General features: G+C 39.4%; 1 protein-coding gene across 1 annotated transcript in view; it reads right to left on the bottom strand.

Annotated features, from left to right (window-relative positions):
• The window catches only part of CD302 (CD302 molecule), a 223,786-nt gene that overhangs the window by 60,850 nt on the left and 142,043 nt on the right, over window positions 1-20,893 (bottom strand). The window contains exon 3 of the mRNA XM_044074745.1: window positions 7,876-7,998. Coding sequence (XP_043930680.1) covers window positions 7,876-7,998 — 123 coding nt within the window. The remainder of the gene's footprint in view (window positions 1-7,875; window positions 7,999-20,893) is intronic.

Genomic DNA, 20,893 nt, shown 5'->3' with positions numbered 1-20,893 from the left:
ATATATATATATATATATATATATATATATATATATATATATATATATATATATATACAGTATACTTATTGTGGAGTTTGCACATTTTTTCTGCAAGTACATTTGCTGTATCACTGTTTAATGGTAACAATCACAGCTACAATTTTTCTTTTTGCCTTTTTGAGGTAATTATTGTGGTTCCAGGGTAGATGACATGCAAAGGAAAAATGATTTAAAGATGTTATGATTTTTTTCTTTTTATTTCTTACTAGTAGAACACTTAGAACCCTTTGACCTTCTCTCTTGTAAATTTTAAAGGATATGAAAGGAAAGCAAATGTGACACTGCTATTTGAAATATAAAATATAACCTCTTGTATCGCCTGTGCTAGCAGGTCATTAAATGTTATTACAGTCTGCTTCAAAGAAGAAGGCAGCTAGAATGGTGGAAAAGAAAGGAAACATTAAAACACACATAGTTAAAAAATGTACATATATTGGTGCATTCTATTGTTTTTAGGATGATGGAATTAAACATGTGTGCTTTGCAAGGAGAATAAACTGTTTATTTATGTTTGCTGTGGGAAAAACAAACTACTAAAATAAAGTGATGTTGTATTTTTCTGAAAAAAAGGATATTATGTAATAGTTCCTCAGGAACCAGCTGAGGATCTAGAATGAAAACATGTTTGAGACAGGTCTTTGTTCTTATGTTATCTTTGCTTAGAAAATATTGAGGTGACCACTTGCTCTTTGCAATTTCTGACTGTTATCTTCTAGAAACTTACAGAACTAATTGTTTAGTACTCTTTAAGCTGGTGGTAGTTAGATTTATGTGCCTAGTCTACAAAGGGTTTAGTACTCTTTAAGCTAGTGGTAGTTAGATTTATGTGCCTAGTCTACGTAGACTTTATTCTTTAAATATTCCTGTCTGTGTAACTGTTATTTTGACATACATTCTCACTTTTTTATTCATAGGCATATTTAACGGGTCTATATTAGAACATCGAAGTTTCAGAACTTTGAATGTTCTAATATCGACCCCTATTCAGCAAAATCTGAAAACATTGAACATACAGAACAGCAAATTTTTTCTTAGGGAAAATAATTGCTGTTCCAAAACACATACACACAACACAAGCACACCAATCAAACAGCAATCCACACACATACACCTAAAATCTTACACCTAACCCTACACTAAACTATACACATACAAGTAACTATCCACTTACCTTAACCCAAACCCTAACCCTAAGGTCCGTCACTATCGCACACTCACCTCACCCACGCCCTAACCCTAACTCACCTACCCCGCCATAACCCTCATGTCCACAAAATCGCACACTTAACTGACCCGCACCCTAACCCTAACTCACCTAACCCACCCTAACCCTCACGTCCACACAATCGCACATATACCTAACCCGTGCCCTAACCCTAACTCACCTAACCCGCCCTAACCCTCATGTCCACACAATCGTACACATACCTAACCTGCACCCTAACCCACACTCAATCGCACACTTACCTGAACCTGACCCATAACTTTCCACCACAGCGCTGAAAATACCGAAGCAACAGAAATGGACAACCAAATTCTTTCCCTAGGAAAAAAATCGGTTTTCTGTTGCTTAAATATTTTCAGCTTTCGCTGACTAGGGATCGATATTAGAACATTCAAAGTTTTGAAACTTCGATGTTCTAATACAGACCCTATTTAACCTGTAGCTGTACTGCTTATTTCATTGTTTAAGTAAAGTTTATTTATTCACTTTAAATAGCTGTGGCTGGCATTTTTATTACATATACTGTTTATCATATGCTAGTAGGAGGACATAATAAAGAGAAAACACTTAACATCTTTACATCACTTTTCCTTAGCCTGGCATCCATGTGGCACCATCTTCACTTAGCCAGCTCATTTAGGCCCACTACCAGTGAATTATTGTGTATAACATCATATTTGGCTTATTCAACCACAGCAACAGCTGCATGTCCCTGACCATGCCAGGGTGGTAGCAGTACTACCATGCCAAAAAAGAAATAAAAAAGCTGTGGGCAATGGGAGAGATCTACTAGCCTTCCCTGGGAAGTGTGTGTGTGTGTGTGTGTGTGTGTGTGTGTGTGTGTGTGTGTGTGTGTGTGTGTGTGTGTGTGTGTGTGTGTGTGTGTGTGTTTATGAGAAAATAGTAAATGGTGTTAAAAGCACTTATGTGTAAGAAGGACTGGTTCACATAGAGTGGTGAAAAGGGAGTCTGGCATGCTAGACTCAGCTCTGCAAATGGGCTGTGTGCAGTATAATCTGGGGAGAGGGTGAATATTGGCAGCTTAGGTGCATATGATATTAGAAATGGATTGCATTTTGTGAACTGATTACTGAGTTAAGACTTCTATGCACTTTCTTTTATTGTAACCTGGTGGGTACCTGTGGTGTGACTTGATAAACCATCCCTGTGGTGCCATCTAGGACTTTTTCTTCACATTGTGTCAGTGGTGTCATCAAGAAGTGACATTTTAGGTGGGGCTGGTGGGATTTATACCTCATCTTTGCCACCAGGCATCATAATTATACCTTATTTTTGACTCACTTCAGAAAGTCAATCATTGTGGATGTACATATGTTATTTATGTATATTTTGGCACCAGGTTGTCTTAAGAGATACAAACCCATTTTCAGCATTTCACCCATTTTTTACTTGAGTAAATAAACTCCATTTTTACAAGTAGTCTACCTATATAAAATAAAATTATAGATAATGCTAGTTTTTCCACATTGTAGAACCAATTCATGACATCCAATTTCAGCCAATAATGTTACAGATACTAAGGACTCATAGAAAACAACGGCAACTCAAGGCTCACAAGTCTGTTTGCTGGCATATGTAGTTAATTACTCCATGACTGACTCAAACAAAACATTATCAGTATATACAATGGGACAATATGCACTACACACAAATACGACAATATGCACAGTAAGGTATGAATGAGGGCATTGTGCTAGCACTGTGGTATTAAAGTGGCAAAAGAAAAATGCTAACATACTCTCAAATAAAATTATCTAACTTTCACAGGAGGTTCGGTTTATGTATATAGCCACAAAGGTGAGCATATAATCAGAATTATGATCAGAATATGATTCATACAGTATGCTATCAGGCATAGGAGATAGAAAAATTATTCAAAGAATGCACCAGTAATGAGAACTTTGGAGGAAGAATGCTGGTTTATATCAAGATTTGTGTGCATGTGTGTGTGGGAGTAGTACGGTGGACTTAAGTGAGATACATTTCTCGTATGTTAAATGCAGGGGGTATATGTAAACGTATGTATATAACATGGGTTCCAGTGATTAGTTAAGTGATACCTACATTGGCAGAACATTGTTTTGGATTGAAATGACCCTGAATTGTGGTTCTGGAAAAAAATGCATTGCTCATAATAATCTTCTAAGTCATTAGGTTACTTGTTCTAGACTCCAGTGACTCCAAATGATCTCTGACTTCAGATGGAATAAATGTTTAGCATGCAGGAAGAGCTTAACTCTTTATTGGGATATTACCATGTCAAATGCTTGTGAGCTGCTCTCTAGTAGTGTCTTGGAGAAGATTAAATGTAAAGTGAAGGTGTACACGATATAACCTGTTCATGAGATCAGTTTACTTTTTCACTGCCACACAGTCACGTTCTTTGGATCTCCACCTAGAGACAGATCTTACCGTTTTATTGAAATTGATTCAAATTCAGTATATCATTGCTTTTTAAGGTTAGTATATAGGATGAATGCAAAAAACAATTTAGAAAGAATTAATGTAGACTTGTATGTAGAGCTGTCTGATGAAGTCATTTAATCAGTCAGTGCTCCCAAATCACCCCTGAAAAGGCATGATTTGTCTAGTGGGCCTACCTACTCAACAAATAAGTAAATAAAACAGATATGTGCTCATCCACCAGATAGGGAGCCATCTATAACAACCCCAAGCTATTACACAAAGTGACCCTGTCTGACTGAAGGATCATCAACTAATGTGATATACAGCCTGCGTGATTTGGACAGCTTCTACTACTAATTGCATCCAGTGGCACTGCTCATCTTAGATGCATTTAGGGAGACGTGGAGGATTGCAATCAAGCGTCTAGTTTTTAAAAATCCTGCTTGGAGTTTCTGTTCTTCAGTGGACGCAGTATGTGACTGGCACACAGTCATGATGTCGCCCACATGCTAATGCAGATGGAGGCCATCACTATAAGAAGATGTTTAGTTTGCATACATCGAAAATTATCAGGAAGCATACCACCCAACGTATAAGTGCAAGAAATCAGGACAAGGCCAAAAATAATGGGGGCAAAGGCCCCAAATCAGGGACATATGTTAAATATTGCTGTTATAAACTTTGAAAGTTACTAGAATGACACTTTTTTTCATTAAAATGCATTTTATGAAGGATATGAAGTTTGAAAGTCAAATGAATTTCATTTTTTTACTTCAATCCTCAGTGATTTGCCAGACAACTCAAATTATTTGAGAAACAGACCAAAATATAAGGCAAAATCTGGACATTCTGTGAAAATCTGGGCAGTTGAAATGTATGGCAGGAAGTATAACATTCAGCCTTGAGGGGAAAGCCTCAGAGGAAGTAGGCATGCTCTAGAAAAGGATACTTACCATTTTACTCTAAAGCTCCTGCCTGTCAAATAATTACTAAACCAATGCAGTGTACATGAATCCATAATAATATTATGGAGTCTGCTAAAAACTGTTTCATGTGAATAATATTAAAGGGTTTAGATAAATCTAGTAATGTAGTAGTCACTTGCCCAGTGTTAAGGTCATTCTTGATAAAATATCCAAGAGAAAACATGACAAAACCGAAACCACACCCTTTCCAAAATCTATGTTGTGAAGAAGAATTAATGTTGTCTGTGTGAAATAAATCCATCAGGTAGGAATGAATTAACCTTTATATGATTTTTGATAAGGGACATCTTATGGAAGTAGGCATAAACAGCAGTGGCCTTAGGTCAGCTGGTGCCCTAGGCAAAAGGGCTCCACGGCACCCCCCCCCTCATCACCCAGGTGCCCCCATCCTGGTCTACCTACACCAAATAAATACTGGAAAAGTGCCTCTGCTACAGCGGTGCCCCAGGCGGCCGCCTAGTTGGCCTATGCCTAAGGCTGGCTAAGGGCATAAAGTCATAGAGTTTAATGAGAGTATCACCTTTATGAAGAGCAGCAACATAAGTCTCCTTTTGTAGTGTAGGGACTATGCCTTACAAGCTATTCCTATCTATTTTTAAAGTTTTAAGACTCTAGGTTGTAGTTCATCAATTCTACCTGAACCATCATTTTTATCTACACTAGGACCTTCTTAATGTCTCAGATGATGGCTCTTTTGAAGTGAAGGTAGTGTTGATTTGCAGTTAATGAGCTGATGTGGCTACTGCTAGGTGTAATGTGAACAAAAGTCACTACTGGTTCAAAGTATATCTTGAATTATTCAGTTATTACTAATGCTTGTGCATCTAGCAGAGGGTAAGGTAGAGATAGTTTGCCTGCAAGAAGTGAATGAACTCATTTCCAGAAGTCCTTTGGGGCTTGTCCTGTATTACCTTGAACATTGTCCAGCACAATCATTTATGTTTAAAAAGCAAGAACGCTGCTCAGATTTGGTCTGAATTCGTTCACCAATCACAGTGCAACAAAACAATGGTACATATCATTTTAGATGACAGTTGCCCACCTATCTATGAATGGCTGATTCACAGAACAAACGAAATCATAAAGCTTTTTTTTCCATGAATGGCTTCTTGTATTCCAAAGCCAAAAGCCATACATACCAATATCTTCAAGTGGCAACATAGCATGTAGCATGTAACAAAATTAAATAAAATAATGCTACAGTTGTTCATGATCAACAAACTGTTTAAATTTGCAGTAGCAAGGCAGGTTACTCAAATATAAATTAATGGAGAAGGCAAAACCTGTCTACATTATAGAACATTAATTAAGATACAGTGGGCAGTGGATAGTGTTTTTGTCTCACAGCAAGAGGTTCTCTAATTCACTTATTGCCTGGCGTGCCTTCTGTGTGGAGTCTGCACAGACCGCTGTGTTCATAAGGGTTTTCTCCAGGTGCTCCAGTTTCCTCCCACACTCCAAAGCAATGCAGTAGGTGGACTGAACACTCTAAATTGGCTGTAAGTGTGAATGTATGGCCATCTGAGTGGTATGGAAGAACAACTGCAGCAGGGCTAGCCACCTAGCAGTATGACCCTTGGCTCTAGATAATTGCCAATGTTGAAGTGACTCAGAAGGGGTTGTGGATGGCTGGACACTGCAGAAGACCTGCTATCTTATCTGTGCCATTTTAATTAGTGACAGACTCCCACATAAAAGTAAAACATTATGTAAGATGTGGAGTTTGGGTTATGCTGCACAGGCCTTAGCAACAGAAAAGGTCTTGGCAACAGAAAACAGTGCTGCCAAACACAGACCAGAATGCCTTGCTCGGTAGCTTCTGACATGCTGGATTGGTTAATGTCATTCTTTTTTTTCTCTCTACATGATGTGCTTTGTATGACTAACAGTCTCTAACACTCAAAATAAATATGTATCACCAGGAAAAGAAACAAAAGTTAGATTCCTTTCATCTCACTGCTGCAGACCCCCCCCCCCCGATTCCTGCTCGTGACGTTTGATAAATGAAAGCCTTTGCAACCTGACATGAAGTCATGGGAACAGGTAAGATTTTAGACTGAAAAATATACATGTTTCCACACACACAGATACACACACACACACACACACACACGTGAAAAGGATGTGCAGCCGTTATCACTGTACAAAATGCTAAATGAATGCCGGCAGAAAGACAATTCTGAACTGATTTCTGATTAAAAAGTACATTTAAAAGGTTTAACTACAATGGCTCTACGTGGATGCATTTTACTTACTTCTTTACTTATGTTGTGATATCATTTCTAACTGTCATATTTATATTAAATCATTCTTAGCATGACCTGTCAGCTGTGAATTTGGATATCCAAACTGTCTAATCCACGGTATTGAGTTCACTAAAGCTGTGTATCTAATGAGGTGATTTGCAAGCTCATTTTAACCAGTTTTTAAGATATGACACTGCAATTTATTAACGCACTTATGCGTTTCCCTCCTCATCACCCTATGTCTCCAAATCAAGCACTGACCAGCTGCGTAGTGAAATCTTCATGTTAAGTTCCTACATTATTTTTAAAAGGGGCATTAAGGGATTACGGCATTGATTTGCATAAAATTTAACTGCTTTTTTTGTTTTATTTATTTATATTTTTTTGTAGATCACTTCTTAATATTACACTCTCCTTATGTTTTGCTTCCAGTCCAGGACTTCACCACAGAAAGATCCTCACTTTTATTTGAACACTAACTTACTGTTTACTTTAACTGAAAAGGAACAGTAAGTCAATCCCATACCATACTACTGAATGGAAAACTGTTAACAAATCTGCCTATCTTGATCTTTTTTAAGGGCACGGTGCATCTCTATGTGGCATGGTAATAGAAACTTCTGGTTCTATAACTGACACTTCTGTCAACACCTTCCAGATAATTACCTTTGATTTTTCTGCTTATTATATACTTTTCCTTGCTTTACTGGTATGCTATAAAGCAGTACCTCCTCTCCTATTTATAGTGTTACAGACAGTGTAATTTCAGAACCTTTGTTTTTTTCCAGCTCAGGAAATACCATCACTTTGCATAACTATAACAAATAGAAGGAGAATGGGTAAAATTGGTCACAAACTGTTACAATGTATGTCCTGCTGTATACACATATCTACATAGACACTCACTATAAATTACAAATTATGTTTTATTAAGAAATGTAAAACTTACTGTCTGTATCATAAAACATGCCAAGCCAAACTTCTTCAGGACCCTGCCAATTTGTCCTATATGTGTTCACTAAAAACATGTTTTCTTCCTCACTCTTCACACTCACAAGGTCAGCACTGGAAGCTGGAAAGAGAAAAAAAAATCAAGTTACTGGCAAATGTAGTGTCCTGACTTTAAGAGAAAGTTCAGAAAAAAATAAACAGAAATTATCCCAAAACAAGGCTATGTGGTACTCTATTACATATTGGTTCTACCATGAAGAAAGCCTCAGGTAGAAACTCTAAATGTAAAATTTGCTAACCATTAGCTAATCCACTTAATAAATATATTTATTTGAAGAGCTGGAAGGTTGTTCATAAGTTTATCATGATGTATAATATCAAATGCCTGTTTTAACTCCAGATATGGCACAGTAGGAAACCTGCATTACTAGCATGACACCACAACTGAAAAAAAATTAGAAATGCCAAATTGGGCCACAAACAGAAAACAGAAAGACACTGGAAAACAATGAGGTGTAAAACCTTTTATTTTACCAACATATATGTTTTGCAATAACTCTGAGGTATACGTGCTGTTTAACAAACCAAGCTTATCCTGGCCTATGCCACAGATGACCATTTGCTCTTCAGCAGGTGTTCTCAATCAAAAAACAAATATGCAGCTGGATGTAGAAAATGCAGGTTTATTTAGTAAATTATCCTTAAAACCAGTAGTACAGGATTTTCTCCTGCCAACAATACCAGAACTTCATCAGATAAACTCAAAGAACCAATACGCAGCCTTAAATAAAAAGAAAACCAATCAAAAATTCAATTAAAATACACACCTCTTCTTAGAGACCAATCAGTAACTAGCCTCATGACACACCCCCAGTACACAGTCTTCACTCACAAAGCAACTTGTTTCAAATTTACGTACACAATGTAGCAAAACATGGTTCATTGAAACATTTTGTGTTTTGTTCAAAGTAACATGTTGCAAATATGACTAGCATCTATCTCAGGCAAGCTTTTCATTTTAACAGACATGCCAGAGATTCTGCTTCATTTAAACCTGGCCAAATATAGGTTCATAGGTTCATACTAGGCTATCTGCCCGAGGGCATTTACAAGCCTAGCCCATCGTTTTGTGGCTTACGCCACCCCTTTAGTATGGGGAACTATACCCATTATTTTGCTGTGCCTCTGTCGAGCAGTGACACTGAGGTAATCCCTGGGGTATATCTGCGATCTCCCATCCATTGGTCAAGATTTCTCTTGAACAAGGCCAGCGAGGTGCTCTGCCTCACATGTACCGGGATTTTGTTCCACAGCATAGGGAGTCTTTGGGTGATGAATCTATCCCTCCAGCACGCCCTATTAATAGCCGTGTCGAGGTTTAAGTCTCCTGCCCTTGTGGCTCTGATGGATCTAGATTTTTGAGGTGAAGCATATTCATCAAATCTGGGTTTGACATGGCCTTGTATGTTAGGCAAAGGTCACCTATGAGCAGCGTAAGCGACTGAATAGAGCTGGAGTTCTTTCAGTCGGGCAGCATAGGATAGATTTTGAGACCCTTTATCCTTTTGGTGAGGAACTTTGTGGCCTCTCCAGCTGCTGCAAGTGTCGGGTCAGATACATTCCGAATGGGGCATTGTACTCAATCATTGGTCTGATGAGTGATGAGTAAAGGGAGACTATGACCTCCCTTGATCTAGATGAGAATCCCTTCATGATAAGGTGGGCAATGTAGAAGGTCTTCCTAACTACTTTAGCTACATGGGTGTCGAATGACAGACTACTATCAACCTGGGTCCCCAGGTCCCTGATAACTTCTTCTGTGCTCAGTGGATTGCCACCTATTTGGTAGCTAGGGGTAACCTTGTTTTTCCCGAAGGGTATGACTATGCATTTTTGGCATTTAACTTTAGGCCGTGGCTCTGGCACCAGTTATCCGCTTCTGTGAGACCCTTCTGAAGGATATCTGTGTCAGATGTGTTTTCTACTATGGCGCCCAGTTTGCAGTCATCTGCAAACTTTGTCAGCCATAACCCTCCTGTGTTTGCTTGTACTGGAAAAGTAGATGCCAAACAAGAGTGGGCCCAGGACTGAGCCCTGTGGGACACCACTTGTGACAGGCTTTGAGTCTGACATGGCGCCAGCAACTCTGACCCTGTGGGTTCTGTCACTCAGCCAGTTTGCAACCCATCTTGTGATGTATGGGTTAACATTTAAGCTGATGAGTTTTTCAATGATACCCGAGTGGGGTATTGTATCGAAGGCCTTAGCCAGATCGAGGTAGGCTGTATGGACTGCCTTTCCCTCATCAATGGCTTTGGTGACTGTTTCGAAAAAGTCAACCAAGTTTAAAAGGCATGATCTGCCTTTATATGTACACCAAGTCGGATTTGCCAGCAGAGTTCAGCTTTTTCAAGCAGGAGCGGCCATGCTCCACTACTACCTGTGATTTGCAGGGAATAATTTAAAATAATGTTCATTATAAGGATTAATGTGTATGGCCAATGCATTTGTTATTTTATTGTTACGGATGTCACATAAATGTTCACTAATTCTACATTTAAGCTTGCGCTCTCTCTTGTCCACATAGAAACATGGGCAGGACTGACACAGAGCACAATACACTACTTTTGTAGAATTGCAACAATTTTTACCATAAACAATGATGTTTGTGCTGTTTATACATACTTGCCCAACATCTAGAATATGTTTACACAAAGTGCACGGGCCACATTTTCTCATATGTCCTGCATTTCTATTTATTTTACTACGCTCTGTTAGTTGCTTAAAGTTACAACCTTTTCTGTAAACTATAACAGGTCTCTCCCCCATTAATTCTCTAATGAAACTGTCATTCATTAAAACCTTCCAATTCTTTGTTAAAATTACTTTTAAAACTTTACTATCAGTACAAAAGGTAGTTATAAAAACTCTATTAAAATTCCCAACCCCATTAAAGTTACTTGTCTCTAAATTAAAACTCCATCATTAGCCCTGGCAGTAAACTGATTAGACATTGTCAAGTGGGGAAGGGCATTATTAAGTAAAGGTGTAAAATGTCCAATTTCTCTTTTATGCCATACTTAACTAAGAAGCTCATTTACTAACCACATGGGATAAATTCTATCAATGAACATATTTTTCATTAGTTCACATTCTTTCTGAAATCTGTCCCATTTAGTCACACCAGCTGGCCCTTCACAATGGCTCGTTTCTGGGCAAAAGGGTGATTGCTTTCAAAGTGCAAATATGTGTTAGAAAAAGTTGATTTGCGAAATATTTCAGCAGTAAAACACCCATTTCCACATCCTTCTTAACCAACACATCTAAATAGGAAATTTGGTCCTGACTATAAGTGTGAGTAAACAAAGGAAATCAGTTGTGTGATTAATGAACTCAATAAACAATTGTATAGCATCTACAGACCCTGACCAAAGAATAAAGATATCATCCTGAAGACAAAGGTATAAATCACAATTGGAAAAATGTGTGGAGGAAAATAAGAACTCGTGTTCCCACATTAACATCACAATGTTAGCATACAAGCCCTCACAACAAGAACTCATGGCTATGCCTTCTTTCTGGAGATAAAGCTTTTTCTCAAACCAAATAAAATACGATTTTAACACTAGGTCTAGTAAGAGCTCATAAGTGTTAATCGTTTCCTGCTCAAGACCTTTGAAGGTCAGATATTCGCAAAACCACTCTTCTCTAATAGTATGTGGTATAAATGTGTATAAATCTTTTATGTCAATTGTAATTATCACGTTTATCATTATATCCTACACCATTAAGCCTTTTGAAAAAAATCCCACGAATCAATGCAGATGTGTGTTTCTGCAAACATTCAAACATATTCCTTTCAAAAAATCTAACACTTGTTTTTCATTATAGGCTAGATTATTCACACTAGGCTTCCTAGGGCCAGAATTACATACATTTCTAATATCCAGTTCACATATATTCTGAAACACCATTAGGAAGTAGTCTCTCATCACATTGATTATTTATTGAAACCGTTGCTTCCTCCTCATTGCTAACATTGTGATGTTAATGTGGGAACACGCGTTCTTATTTTCCTCCACACATTTTTCCAATTGTGATTTATACCTTCGTCTTCAGGATGATATCTTTATTCTTTGGTCAGGGTCTGTAGATGCTATACAATTGTTTATTGAGTTCATTAATCACACTACTGGTTTCCTTTGTTTTACTCACACTTATAGTCAGGACCAAATTTCCTATTTAGATGTGTTGGTTAAGAAGGATGTGGAAATGGGTGTTTTACTGCTGAAATATTTCACAAACCAACTTTTTCTAACACATATTTGCACTTTGAAAGCAATCACCCTTTTGCCCAGAAACAAGCCATTGTGAAGGGTCAGCTGATGTGAGCGGCCCGTACGACTACTAAATGGGACAGATTTCAGGAAGAATGTGAACTAATGAAAAATATGTTCATTAATAGAGTCTATCCCATGTGGTTAGTAAATGAGCTTCTTAATGAAGTACGGCATAAAAGAGAAATTGGGCATTTTATACCTTTACTTAATAATGGTACAATCGCAGTGGTGCAGCCGTAGCATTGTCACCTCACAGCAAGAGGTTCTCCCGTTCGATTCTTGGCTGGAGCGCCTTTTGTGTGGAGTATGCATGTCCTCCCCACGGTCAAGTGGTGTTCACAAGACATGCGTGAATGGGCATGCCTTTGTTGAAGGTTGGGCATCGGGCTGGCACCTCGTCACCCTAAAAATCGACTGCCAATCATTAGCAGACCGGAGTTCCGCTGTGGCAACCCCTAACCGGGAAAAACCGAATGAAAAACAACATCTTTACTTAATAATGCCCTTCCCCACTTGACAATGTCTAATGAATTTACTGTCAATGGTAATGATGGAGTTTTTAATTTAGAGACAAGCAACTTTAATGTGGTTGGGAATTTTAACAGAGCTTTTATAACTACCATTTGCTCTGATAGTAAAGTTTTAAAAGACATTTTAGCAAAGAATTGGAAGGTTTTAATGAATGACAGTTTCATTAGAGAATAAATGGGGGACAGACCTGTTATAGTTTACAGAAGAGGTTGTAACTTTAAGCAGCTAATAGAGCACAGTAAAATAAATAAAAATGCAGGACATATGAGAAAATGTGGTGCATGCACTTTGTGTAAACATATTCTAGATGGACAAGTATGTATAAACAACACAAACATCATTGTGTATGGTAAAAATGATTGCAATTCTACAAAGTAGTGTATTGTGCTCTGTGTCAGTCCTGCCCATGTTTCTATGTGGGCAAGACAGAGCGCAAGCTTAAATGTAGAATTAGCGAACATTTATGTAACATCCGTAACAATAAAATGACAACTGCATTGGCCAGACACATTAATGCTTATAATGAACATTATTTTAAATTTATTGTGTTGGATTCGCTGCAAATCACAGGTAGAGGTGGAGCATGGCCGCTCCTGCTTGAAAAAAATTAACTCTGCTGGCAAATCCGACTTGGGGCACATATCTGGCCAGGTTTAAACGAAGCAGAATCTCTGGCATGTCTGTTAAAATTAAAAGCTTGCTTGAGATAGATGCTAGGCACATTTGCAACATGTTACTTTGAATAGAACACAAAATGTTTCAGTGAACCATGTTTTGCTACATTGTGTAAGTAAATTTGAAACAAGTTGCTTTGTGAGTGAAGACTGTGTACTGGGGGTGTGTCATGAGGCTTGTTACTGATTGGTCTTTAAGAAGAGGTGTGTATTTTAATTGAATTTTTTGATCGGCTTTCTTTTTATTTAAGTGTGCGTACTGGGTTTTTTTATTTATCTGATGAAGTTCCGGTACTGTTGGCAGGATGAAATTCTGTACTACTGGTTTTAAGGCTACTTTTCTAAATAAACCTGCATTTTCTACATCCAGCTGCCTATTTGTTTTTTGATCTCCAGCAGGTGTTGCCAGTGTGGCAGGCCATGCCAACTCCCTGTGCATCAGGATGCACAAGATGACACTGGCCATTTGAGTCCATCATCCCCAGTTATCTATCCATCTTTCTTTTTATCTGTCTGCCTGTATCTGTCTATCTATATATCTGTCTATCATCCATTTTTCATAAGTTCATAGCTGTGTATTAGGCTAATGGCCCTGGAGCCTTTACAAACCTAACCCATAGGATTACCCTGGCATCGTGCCACCTGACCTTAGTTTCCAGTGCCTCTGTTGAGTAGAGCCACTGGAGTGATCCCCGGGGTGAATTTTCTATTTCCCATCCACTCCTCAAAATTTCTCTTGAAGAGGGCCAGCGAGATGCTCTGTTTGACATGTATGGGAAGTCTGTTCCATAGCATGGGCAGTCTCCGGGTTATGAACCTGTCCCTGCAGCATGTTCTGTTGATTGTGGTAATGAGGTTGAGGTCTCTGGAGTGTATGGTGCAGAGGGATTGGGATTTCTTTAGATGTAGCATTTCTAACAGAGCTTGGTCAGACATGGCTTTGTAAGTCAAGCAGAGATCGCCTCTAAGTAGGCAATATGAGACAGGGAATAGTTGGAGTTTTTTGAGTCTGTCCATACAGGACAAGTGTTTAAGGCCTAGGATCCTTTTATGAGGTACTTTTGTGGTCTCTCCAGTTGTTGCAGGTGTCTAGTGAGTTACACGCCAAATGGGGCATTGTACTCAATGATTGGCCTAATGAGGGAAGAGTAGAGGGAGACAATGACTTCTTTCTTCCTGGATGCAAAATCCTTAGTAATGAGATGTGCCGCATAGAAGGACTTTCTGACCATCAGTGGCAGTGTGGTGGTTAAAAGCGAGGTTGCTGTCAACCTGTGTTCCCAGATCTCTTATAATGCCTTCTATGTTCAGTAGACTACCATTGATGTGGTAATTCATGGGAAATGGGGTTTTCCCAAAGGGGATGATGACACATTTTTTGGCATTGAGGTTAAGGCCATGGTTCTGACACCAGTCGTTGGTCTCAGTGAGGCCTTTCTGTAGGATGCCAACATCACTTGGGGAGTTAATAATGGCTCCCAACTTGCTATCATCTATGAATTTTGTCAGCCAGAGTCCTTTTGTGTTGGCCTGGACTTCTGAGAAGTAGATACCAAACAGAAGAAGACCCAGGACTGATCCCTGTCGGACTCCACTTGTGACTGGTCGGCAGTCTGACTTGGAGTCAGCTACTTTCACACTGTGGGTTCTATCTGTGAGCCAGTTTGCAACCCATCTAATGATATAGGGGTTGATGCTTAGCTTAGTGGGTTTTTCTATGATTCCTGAATGGGGAATGGTATCAAAGGCCTTGGCCAGATCAAGGTAGGCTGTATGAACCACCTTGCCTTTGTCCACAGCTCTGGTGACTGACTCAAAGAAGTCGACCAAGTTAAGCAGGCATGACTTACCCTTCACAAAACCAAACTGTATGAGATCCAGAGTTTGAAGATTCCTTATATCCTTGTTTATTAGGCCCATGATGACGCATTCCATAGCTTTGCATATCAGACTTGTCAGGCTAATGGGGCGATAGTTCCTAGGGTCTGTAGTTGCTCCTCCTTTGTGGAGAGGGATGAGTATAGCAGTGTGCCATTCAGTAGGGACAAAGCCTGAGGTGAGGCTGTGATTGGACAGGGCACACAGGTGAGGTGCCAGTTCACTCTGTAGTTCATGTAGAACACAGTCAGAGATATTGTCAGGTCCCACAGAAGCTGTATTCTTGGCCTTGGACAATGCTGTTTAAACCTGTGCAGCAGTAATACTGGGTACCTGGCAATCTACTGGTATTGTGATTGGTCCTTTGGGGGGGGTGAGAGGGGTAACATTGGCACTGAACCTGTCAGCCAGTATATTGGCAATATCTGTTGGCTCAGTATAGGCGGTACCATTGTGCAGTAGCTCAGAGCAAATCTGGGTATTGCCATGGAGATTCTTTACATAACAATAGAAGGCCTTGTGGTTGTCTTTACTATCTGCTACAATTCTGTTTTCATAGTTAAGTTTAGAGGATTTGATGAGGGATCTCAACGTTTTGTTGAGGCTGATAAGGGAGTTTTTCCAGTCTTGGGATTTCACCTTATTCTGCATCAGTTTCCTCCTTGTGTTGTAGAGTTTGTTTATGGCAGGGGACCACCAGATTGGCTTCCTTTTTTGGAGGAAAGCATCTTGGTTCTATTGGGTATGGCAAGATCCATGCATTTGTGTACATGTTTGTACAGTGCATTGGTATATGATTTGGCGGTCATGGAACTATTGTCCATTTGCATGGGTGCTGTGAAGTTAGCCACCTCTGTTCTTAGAAGCCCAAAGTTAGCTTTGGAGAAGTTTTTCATGGTGGTTTTCTTTCTTTTGTTACTCCCACAAGACCAGTGACCCCTTTTCAAAAATTCGTTTGTCAGTGCTGTGGAGCTAGGAATTAATTTGAACAGTTTTTGGGTTAAATAAATTAAAAGGATCTTACACCTTAGTTTAAGAGCTTGCAACTTATCAAAATCAGAGGGAGTCATTTAAAGGATTTACTACGGCTTTCAGAGATACTCAAAGAAAGCATTAATACAGGATAATGTTATTCTAATTTAATGAAAAGAATACAATGAAACAACCACAAAGAAAATAAAACAATTAACCATAGAAACACAGAATGCATGGTGGGAAACAACAGTCTTGGCTGAAAACAAAACAAAATTCTTTCAGAACATCTACCCCAAGTACATTTTGGAGTAAAACACATAAGAAAATAATACTAACAATTTGAAATGATCATCCAAGAGCATCAGTGGTCCCCAAAGGGACGAACTAAAAAAAATGTTTTCCTTTCTCTGATCACTGCTGCCCTTTAAAGATATAATTTTTCATTAGCAAATCAATGCACTGTACTGCAATCTCTTTGCTGTTAGACAAGAAATCTGGATTTCTAAACTTGTCATAGATTTTTCACTTGGCATACTATGGCTACACCATGGGGCCTTACTAAATGTAATCAATCACGTCTATAAACATCAGTACACTTTATTTACTTATGCACACTGTTGGTCAGATGCAGTAATGGCCACTGGTCTGGGGTTGCAGACAGATTAGACTACATAGAATTTTACTTATTGCCTTAGTGTCCTTGGCCGGTGTGCATGAAGAAAGCTAAAAACATTTGTCTGAATAATTATGTAGGTGCATTGACTGGTTCTGGCTTCAGCTACTCCCTGTCATCTTACTTGAAGAACATATCATCTCCATATCCCTTTTATCCAACCTGGACCTGCTCACATTGGACTCAATCCACTCATGCATTATTCTACCAGTATATCTTGGGCATCTCCTGTAGTCTTGAAACTATAACCGGCTATTCAGCCTTTAGATGAAGCACCTGTTTTTAGAACATGTACTTTCGTATCATAGTTGCATGTTTACCACAGTGATGTGGTGGGTGGAGTTAATTGATTCAGGCTGGGATTCAGAAGGGAGTGTTTGAAATTGGTTACTGGAGTCATTTGAGTTTTCACTCCTCTGCTAAGTGAGAAACATAAATTCACAAACTGGCCTCTATTCAGAACCCTGGTTCTCAAATATTAGGGAACTAATGTATTCTCTGAGCAAAAAGTGTCTTTGTACAATATTTCTGTGTTCAATGAACCACTACCTTCAGCAATGTGAAGTAGCACTGATGAAAGGCACACTGAGCCGCTCAAGGGGTGAGGTACACTATTTACTTTATAATTAATGCAAAAATTAAGTATTTAAAACATTAAAACATAAATTGTACCATGGTTCTGTGACACACAGGGATGAAGCCCTGACTTGGACACTAGAAGAGTTAGATGGGGGTATGGGAGTGAGTGGACAGTAGTGGATTTTTTGGGGGGGGGGGTTGGTGGTTCCATTTGGCAGATGACCATCATTTAAAAATAAACAAGTCTCAGTTGAGGGATAGGTTACTAACTCAATGTATTCCCAACCTATGGAATAAGTTAACACAACACATCAAGCAAAGCCCTTCTTTGCCTCTGCCTTTAAGACTAGTTTTGATGACTGGATGAGTACGTACAAATTTACACCAGAGTTATAGGTTCATAGGTTCACAGATGATTACTAGGCTAATGGCACAACTGGCTTTACAAGTTTAGCCAATATAACCAGGATTTGACAATATTACATCTTAATTCCCCAGATATGGGATGGGGTAGTACCAGGGTAGTGGGTCTTTAGGTGTTGGAGCCCTGAATCATTGTACAGACTGCCTCTATCCATAAGGGACCTGGGAAGTACCCCAGGAATGAATTTATAGTTCCTTATCCATTTATACAAATTCTTTTTGAAGAGAGTTAGGCACACGCTTTGTTTTACAAAGATGAGAAATTTACTACATAGACGAGGTAGCCTTTGGGATATGAATCTGTCTCCCCAGCAAGTTCTGTTAGAGTTGCAAATAAGGCTCAGGTCATCAAAACATGTAACCTTTGCATAATTTTTCTTGCAAATATGTAACATTTCCATAAGGACTGGATCAGAGAATGTGTTGTAGGTCAGGTATAAATCTCCTCTCAATAAACAATATGAGACAGAGTAAAGGGATAGAGCCTTTACTCTGTCTGCATAAGACACGCATCTTATGCTTTGTATTTAATTTAGTGAGAAACCTCTGGGGCCATTCCAGTTGAGGTAAGTGCCTAGTTAGGTACATGCAGAAGGGAACACTGTAGTTGATTATGGGCCTGATGAGGGACAAGTACAATGGCAATATGACTTCCTTTGATCTTGATATCATGCCTTTACTTAGAAGTTGAGCCACAAAGAAGAATTTCCTCACTACTGTAGCTACCTGGTGGTCAAAGTTTAGGTTACTATCTATCTGTGTTCCTAGGCCCCTCACCACTGGCTCTACTTTTAGGGGTGTGCTATCAATACTATAACTTGTAGGGATATCTGATTTACCAAACGGTAAGATTATGCATTTTTTAGCATTTAGTCTCAGACCATGGTTTTGGCACCAGCTGTTTTGTCATTTTTAGGCCTGTCTGTAGGATATCAACATCATTTGGGAATTCAGTAATTGTTCCTAGCTTATAGTCATAGGTGAACTTAGTAAGCCAGAGGCAGCCAACCCTGGCCTTCACTTCAGAGCAGTATATACCAAACAGGAGGGGTCTCAACACTGAGCCCCGTGGGACACCACTAGTAACAGGTTTCTTATCGGAAGTGGATTCACCTATCTGGACAGGATGTGGTCTGTCAGTGAACCAGTTCGCTACCCATCTGACAATGTATGGGTTTATGCCTAACTCAGTACGTTTATCTATGAACCCCAAGTGAGGGATTGTGTCAAATGTTTTGGCCAGGTGTAGCTAAGTGGTGTGTACCATTTTACCATCATCCATGACCCTGGTGACTTTCTTGAAGAAGTCCACCAGATTGAGCATGCAAGACCTCCCTTTGACAAAGCCAAATAGGGTCTGGTCCAGTGTTTGAAGAGTTTCTATGCCATTAGTTATCAGGTCCATGACAATCCTCTCCATGGCCTTGCAGATACAACTGGTCAGGCTTATGGGTCTGTAGTTCCCTGGGTCAGTTGATGGGCCCCCCCTTGTGCAAAGGGACGATTGTTGTACTCCTCCATTCCTCTGGGATAAAACCCACCAGGATGCTGTGGTTAAAAGGGATTTCTAGTGACCCTGACAGATTCTGTTTTAAGCTATTTACGAAGTATCCTGGAATGTTGTCAGAACCCATGGAGTCTGTGTTTTTGGCTTTAGCGAGCACAGTAAATACCTATTCCCTCATAACAATCTGTAGGGGATGGTTGCTGGTATTTCTTTTGGTGTGGCAGGAGGTGATGGGAAGAGAAGTTTGAACTGAACTTGTCAGCCAGCAGGTTTGCTGTAGTTTCAGGCTGGGCATTAGTGTTGTCATTCATGATTAAGTCAGAGCACATTGTTGAGCATTTCCCCTGAGCTTATGAACATACTTAAAACAAAAAACAAAATGGTTATCTTTCACCTGGGAGACTATCTTTGCCTCATAATTTGCTTTGGCAATGTGACCAGCTCCCTAATTTGTTTAGACTAGTGAGTGTCTTTTTGCACTGTTTTGTCTGTTCCTTCTTGGCTTTGGAGAGGATTTTTCTCCTTTTGTTGAACAGCCTGTTTATGCATGCAGTCTACCAGGATGGTTTATTTTTGACAGTAGTCATAGGTTTGACCCAAACAGGTACTGCCTCCTCTATGCAGCTATGAAAGTGGTTATACAGTGATTTTGTGCACAGCTCAGAGAAGGCCCCAGTGTTATCTGGGCTTGGAGGGCTTGGAAGTTTAAAAAGCTGTCACTTAGTTTCAGGTAATTTGCCTCAAAGTTCTTAACAGGTTTGGGGTTTGATGGGGGTTCTAGGTTAGTTTTAATACTAAAGGAGATCATTTTGTGGTCAGATCTTACAAGGGAGGAGTAAATGCACCGGACAGAGTAGCATCCCCCATGTTGTGAGTACTAGGTCTAGGATATTTGTACCATTAGTTGGGGAGCTAACTAGTTGCCTCAGGTTGTTTGCATTAAAGTCCAAAAACCTCTGAGCAAGTGAATTATGGGTCGTATAAGTCTCCCAGTTTATGGGGAGGTAGTTGGAGTCATCCATAAGTATGGTGTTAGGCTAAATCTTAAAAGATTCCGGTAGGTGGTGTGGTTTTCCAGATTCATGTTAGGGGATCTGTAGCTAGCAAGGGTATGACAGGGGGTTGTGCCTATGGTTAGTTGGGCATAGAGCAGTTCAAGCAAGTCATGTTGTTGGACCAGTATAGCAGTGTACTTGTCCTTTATGAACATTGAGAACAGACTCCCTTTGTTTTATCCTAAATTGAAAGGGATTGAAATGTATGAAAGACATTGCAGCCTTTGATAGCCAGGGTGCTTTCCGTGGTTCTGAACCATATTTTCCATGATTGCACTTATGTCTGCATTCTCCTGGGTGAATAGTGCTTTCAGGGAGTACAGTTTTTTATTTAAACTAGCTTTGAACAGCAATACCTTTAGGTAGTCATCAGTGATTTTT

The sequence above is a fragment of the Protopterus annectens genome, chromosome 6.part0 (genome assembly GCF_019279795.1).
Source record: "Protopterus annectens isolate FY-2018-M chromosome 6.part0, PAN1.0, whole genome shotgun sequence".
NCBI classification, from domain to species: Eukaryota; Metazoa; Chordata; order Ceratodontiformes; family Protopteridae; genus Protopterus; species Protopterus annectens.
Note: the sequence above shows the minus strand (reverse complement) of the source record. Positions and strands in the feature narration are given on the sequence as shown.